Genomic DNA, 5,851 nt, shown 5'->3' on the forward strand with positions numbered 1-5,851 from the left:
CAACCCAGTTGTCCTGTTGGTCTCCCATTTCTCCCTACTTTCTCAATGAGGAATCCGTTGCACGACGGGTTCCATATCATGGTAGGTGGATGGACAGTGTCGAACTGAATCGGCTGGGAGAAAATGGTTAATCCTCCGGACTTAAACAATGTACCGAATATTGTATGTTTGTACAGTGAGGTACATGTACAGGAAGTGTCGTTATACCCTCCTCACATGTAGCGAAAATCGATCGGACGACCAGTCTGCGAGCTCTAAATTACGAGGAAGCATGACCCTGCTGCCGACGAAGAAATGGCAGAGTCCCCCCTTCCCGTCAGGGTCATGCCTCCTCGTAATTTAGAGCTCACAGACTTGTCGTCCGATCGATTTTCGCTACATGTGAGGGGAGTATTATACGCACTGACAATGCTACCTAAACAATTAGGGTCTAAATGCTCACCATTAAAGAAATAAATCTGATCTATAAAGAAGCATTCTACGTGACTTGCCTCTTTCACACCTACTGCCCCCCCCCTCCCAAACACACACACGCATGCACTCATGCACACAGACAAGAAGACAGACACAGTCCCTCACACAATCAGCGAACAAGTCAAGCCAAACTACTAGTAATCTTACCTTTGCCCCTGCACCATTGTCCGCCATGTTTACGTCGCTGAGGTTGTGCTGAAGAATTTTTCTTTCTCGTCAGCTCAGACCAAAACTTGGCACAGGTCAACAATGACATATACCTTCATGTATTGCTTCCTTTATATACCTGGTCTAAAAACAGGAACAGGCGGAAATGACGTGAGTTAGATACACATTGCTTCCGTCTACAGACCATAACTTAGCTGAAACAACAGGAAATGACGTATTTCAGAGTGAAGTAAGAGGACAATTTGCATGCTAGGTTCTCCGAAGGGGAACCGTCCCATGACCCCCGGCAGTTCATGTCAATTGACTAGGATATGGCTGTTGGCGTTGGGTTACCCAGCTACAGTTTGCAGAAATTTGGTATGAAGGTGTTAACGTTACCTCAGTTGTAGCAACAGAAAACGCAAAAACGTTCTTGGCCTCACCCAGAGACGATATGGCCATATTTCTAGTTCAGGTTAAGTTTTCGGTAGCGTTTGTGTTTGTGGCTTAACAGAAATGAGGTGTGGCTGTGACACTTGGCTGTGACACAAAACAAGGGACCTTTGATTGTTGGCTTCGAGTGGCTTTGTATGGTACAGCATGGGGTGTGCCGGGGTCATGTCAGGACGCCGGTGTGTTGGACGAACGCCAGCAGGAAGACACTAACGACTGGAAATCCGCACGGTAGCATTCTATTATTGCTTAGTCGTATTCCAGATCATGTTGATGATTATGAAACAGCAAGAAGTTCATAATTATTTAGGACAATTTTGCCTATGACGAAAATTAATTTAATTCCTTGAGTATGGATATCAGACATATTTTCACTAAAATATGCCTCAAGCTTGAGTTACTCCGTTGTACTTTCTGCACTTTTGCGTTGCCTCCATGTAACTAAAAAAAAAGATGAAATAAAATTTCGATGTTTAGGTTTACTTCAAGCTAGATTTTTATATTTTGGACTGTTACCAATGTACCCCTCAAAGTGAGAGCTTAAGTATACTGTACATGTTGAGAAACGTGCAGTGATACATCCCATAGCTAGGAGGCGCTATTGTACTGTTTCTGTTTGGTGCATTATAAGCACACATCTGTAGCAAGAAATGCTGTACAGTTATTGCTAGTAGCTATTATATGAGCCAAAAATTGTATCAACAATTATTACTCTCTTCTTCTTACAGCTTTCAACCCTAGCTTTGACCGAAGATTTGGTGTAGGGAATGTTCCAAACCTCCGAATGTATGTGCTTATGCGATGAGGGTTAACTATGAAAAAAGACACGTCAACAATGTGAAGGTTCTAATAATCACAGAAGCATCCGATCTTGGGTCAATTCCTTTTATTTTCACATGTCCATTCTGTCTTCTCCTCTGTCCTCTGATGCAATTGATATTTCTCCTTTGACCCTTTTATATGCTATTCTATTGTACTTGTGAATTAGGGATACACTTCAACACACGACAAGCAGATCAACTTAGCAAACAATACCAGAGTCATGCAATATCGGGAAACATGACTGGATTGTTCACGTAAGCAAAACCCTCTATACTACCACTGGAACCGATTAATACAATCCTGAACTGCCACTGAGGCTTAAGTCATAGTAAGTAGATTTTAGATACAGTCACGGCTCATCTACAGCAATGTTAACAAAATATGTAAGGATCAAACTGGCATAGAGTTATTTCAAACAACTCCAGACTCTCAGGAATCCCTAATCAAACGCCATAAGCAAACACAGCAAACAGCCGCCTGTTACTATTATTGTTATGTCTCGCTATAATATTTCTGGGTTGTGATATACAATTGTCAGGAATAAAAATATCAGAAAGAGAGGAGCTTGATTTGTTACTTTTTACATTCTTCTGTCGTGTCTCTGAAGTATCGAAATTCGTCCATGCCGTTTGGAAACGATTATAGAAATGCTAGTGACCTGAATTAATTAGGCCATCTTTTCTTGCATTCTTCATATACGAAAGTATGTCAGAACATTAGAAATTTGTAATAATGAACAAGATGTGCATTGGACTTATAAATAAAAATTTGTATCCCTTGTATGTGTCAAATTATCACGATATCATGCCTCATCTTAAGAGAGCGACGCCGACTTTATCTTGGCAGAGAGCTGTTTTCCCTGGTCTTGGCGTTGATCAGCTTTTCAGCGCCTCCTAGCGGTTTGGATGGTTACTCCACAACCTCCAGAGAATCGACATTCTCCGAACGGCGGAGTTGGGGGGAACGAAGACGAAACAGCTGCGCCTCCACTCCGCCAGGACAATCCCCTGTGGAAATATTTGTTAATAGTTAATTGCAAATTCTTGCCAGAGGGCCAATTGCATGCAACTAGTGTAGAATAGTATACATGTATCATGTGTATAGCTAAGTCTAGTTTCAAATAATTCGACTTCTTTTTCTAAAACAGTTGAAGACGAAGGATTTCACCTTTTCTGTAATGTGTGGGTCAACGTTATGTGATGTTAATAGGAGAGTATGTTTCTTTTTGTCTGTGTGTAAACACAGAAATTAGGATTGAACTCAGTGGCTATTCCCTTTCGTGATCAAAGAAGGAGCAATTTTGTCAAAAAATGTGTTTCGCCTTCCAACATGTTTGACGTACGTTTCTTCGCACACAGGTAACTTCTTTTAACACCCTTTCTCTATTTCAATCGGTGGGCACTATTGTAGTAAATCTTACGTATCTTTTAAGAAACCATATACCATAATTTGACCTTGAAAGAGTGTCTCTTAAGCAAACAATCAGACCACAAAACATCTATGCCATATTAAGTACAATATGTCTTTCTACCACAGTGACTCAAGATTTAACATTTGGAATGTATTGCAGGAAGGTAATTTTTCATTTTTCGAAAAATATTATGTTTATGGCATTTCGCTTTTCATTACTCCTATAGTAACTTTTTAATGTGAGAATAAGTAGTCTAGGAGAAGACGAAACGTACCCTCGGGCATGAGTTCAGCGGACCTTTGTGGGTCCACAGTGATGACGCGGCTGGCAAGGCCATGCCAGGCGAACATGACGTCACCAGTCGGACCACCGGAGGGTTTCATCAGGAACACTCGAGGGTCAGCGGTTGTCTTGATGTCTTCGGGATTTTCTGGATCAAAACCTCCTTCCTGTAGAATAACATTCTTTTCCCTAGTATTTGGCTTAAACGCATCATTTGAAGCACGCCTGTGTGACCTTGAAATTAGATTTTGGACCACTTAGCGGTTTGTTACGGTACTAGATGACAGGAACATCATAGCTTGGAATATGAGGTTAGTAAACATTGTTCAATATACATTGCACAAATGACGAGAAAATACGACCAAAACATTTTTAAAGATAAGACATTCATATTCTGTTATTTTGTGAGGATAATCAAATAGTTTAATCAATGCAAATGAAGACCTTATTTGCATTGGAATTTGACGAGAAAAACGCACACACACACATAATACATCAGTTGTAACGGTTAAGTCATTTGGCGAAGGTATGGAGTTATGGAACTCTTTCCGTCTGCCTTTCTTTACCACTTACCCTCAGAAAAACCTTGTCTGATTGCTTGCGCGATCGGCGAGCGTAGAAGAACTTGCCGGACACAGTAAACTCCATCACAACATAGGTGCCGTCTGTAGGTACCGAAGTTAGGTAGGTGTACAAGGTAACAAGCACTGGAAATATCAATAGAATAGAGGGAAGTAAGTTCAAAACTCATAACCGGATATTTTACAGCAAACTCGTCTAATGTGCAAATCTAATACTTACAAAGCAGAGGTTAGGTTCCGGGTGTTTTTTTACGTTTTATGCGTTTTTCAAATCAGGATTAATTTTCTAGATCTATGTTGTACTATTTTCCTTATGTCTTACGGCCATAAAGAAAACGGTATAACATAGAAAGCCCGATATAAATGCCTAAACTGCTTCGAGAGTACAAATCCGATCAGTTTGAGCTTCTAAAAGAGGTATGAATATGAATTATAATAATAAAAAAGTGATAATGACTTCATATACATGGTTTGCGATAAAATAGTGCACAGAACAACGGGTTTCCAGTTTTCCTTTCCGTGTTCATCTTTTACTGTGTTTTCGAACAATAAACGTCAAAGTTGTAAACAAGATTTTTTAAAGGATATCAAATGCAAAGAAAAATTAGCAACAGGTGGAAAAGGCAGTTATCTTAACGATATAGCTTACTTGTGACATTTCCCCTTACCTTTGTTTTTGTTTCCTGGTGTAAGGGGGTAAGTCAATCCCAGCTGTCCTGTCGGTCTCCCATTCCTCCCTACTTTCTCAGTGAGGTATCCCCTGTACAACGGATTCCATATCATGGTAGGTGGCTGGACAATGTCGAACTGAATCGGCTGGGGAAAAAGGGGTTAATCGCTATGATAAAAAATATACCTGATGTTGGCTATTACTAACATGCGAGACTATCGTCAGTTTTTTAGACTGTAGCAGGTGTTGCTATATAAACTTACAACGCTACTATTTCAATGAGCATCTATATGTTTGCCATTTAGCGATAGACATCCTTTAAAAGCAGTATTTTATTTGCATTGCCTCTTTCACACAGAAACTTTAGTCACATAAGACACGCACATAAACACATGGAGAGAGAGAGACAGACAGACAAACAGCCAGACAGACAGACTTAAAACACAACCAACGCACGAATAATCAGCGACCAACTAGAGTCAAACTTACTATTGCTTCTTCACCCTTGTCTGCCATGTTGACGCGGTGGGCTGTGCTGCACACTTGCTCTTCCTTGTCAAAGTGTCATGCCTTTATATATTGCTGACTTTATATACCAGGTATACAAATAGTAACAGGTGGGAATGACGTGAGTTGAATACACATCGTTTCCGTCTACAGACCAGAACTCAGCTGAAACAACAGTCAGGTAAGAGGACAATTTGCATAGGTTCTCTGAAGAGGAACCATGTCATGACCCCAGCCGCCCCCCCCCCCTCCCCTCCAACAGTTCCTGACTATTCGTCTGTTCACTAAAATATGGCTGTTGGTGTCAAGTTACCCAGCTAGGACAATATACGCTCTGTCAGATTTCTCGTTAGTCGTCAGTACTGTAAGAGCTAACGTCAGAGTCCTTTCGGACAATCCGACATTTTGACGTTGGGAATGGTTTGTTTCCTTTTTGGACCCTATTCCTCACACACACACAGACACACACACGCACGCACACACACATGCACACAAGTAACATTA

General features: G+C 40.9%; 1 protein-coding gene across 1 annotated transcript; it reads right to left on the reverse strand.

The window, feature by feature from the left end:
* Positions 1-2,039: 2,039 nt before the first annotated feature.
* Positions 2,040-4,478, reverse strand: LOC118407011. Its single transcript, XM_035807424.1, has 3 exons — positions 4,163-4,478; positions 3,582-3,756; positions 2,040-2,903 (listed from the first exon to the last, which is right to left on the reverse strand). Exons 1-3 carry the CDS (start codon positions 4,235-4,237, stop codon positions 2,806-2,808), a joined length of 348 nt encoding a protein of 115 aa, XP_035663317.1. The 5' UTR covers positions 4,238-4,478; the 3' UTR covers positions 2,040-2,805.
* Between the last annotated feature and the right edge of the window lie 1,373 nt (positions 4,479-5,851).

The sequence above is a fragment of the Branchiostoma floridae genome, chromosome 19 (assembly GCF_000003815.2).
Source record: "Branchiostoma floridae strain S238N-H82 chromosome 19, Bfl_VNyyK, whole genome shotgun sequence".
NCBI classification, from domain to species: Eukaryota; Metazoa; Chordata; class Leptocardii; order Amphioxiformes; family Branchiostomatidae; genus Branchiostoma; species Branchiostoma floridae.

Coding starts and splice junctions, on each gene's coding strand:
- LOC118407011 (XM_035807424.1), bottom strand. CDS start 4,237: ATGGAGTTTACTGTGTCCGGCAAGTTCTTCTACGCTCGCCGATCGCGC. Junction 3,757..4,162: donor CAGACAAGGTTTTTCTGAGG/GTAAGTGGTAAA, acceptor GTTATTCTACAG/GAAGGAGGTTTTGATCCAGA. Junction 2,904..3,581: donor CGCTGAACTCATGCCCGAGG/GTACGTTTCGTC, acceptor ATATTTCCACAG/GGGATTGTCCTGGCGGAGTG.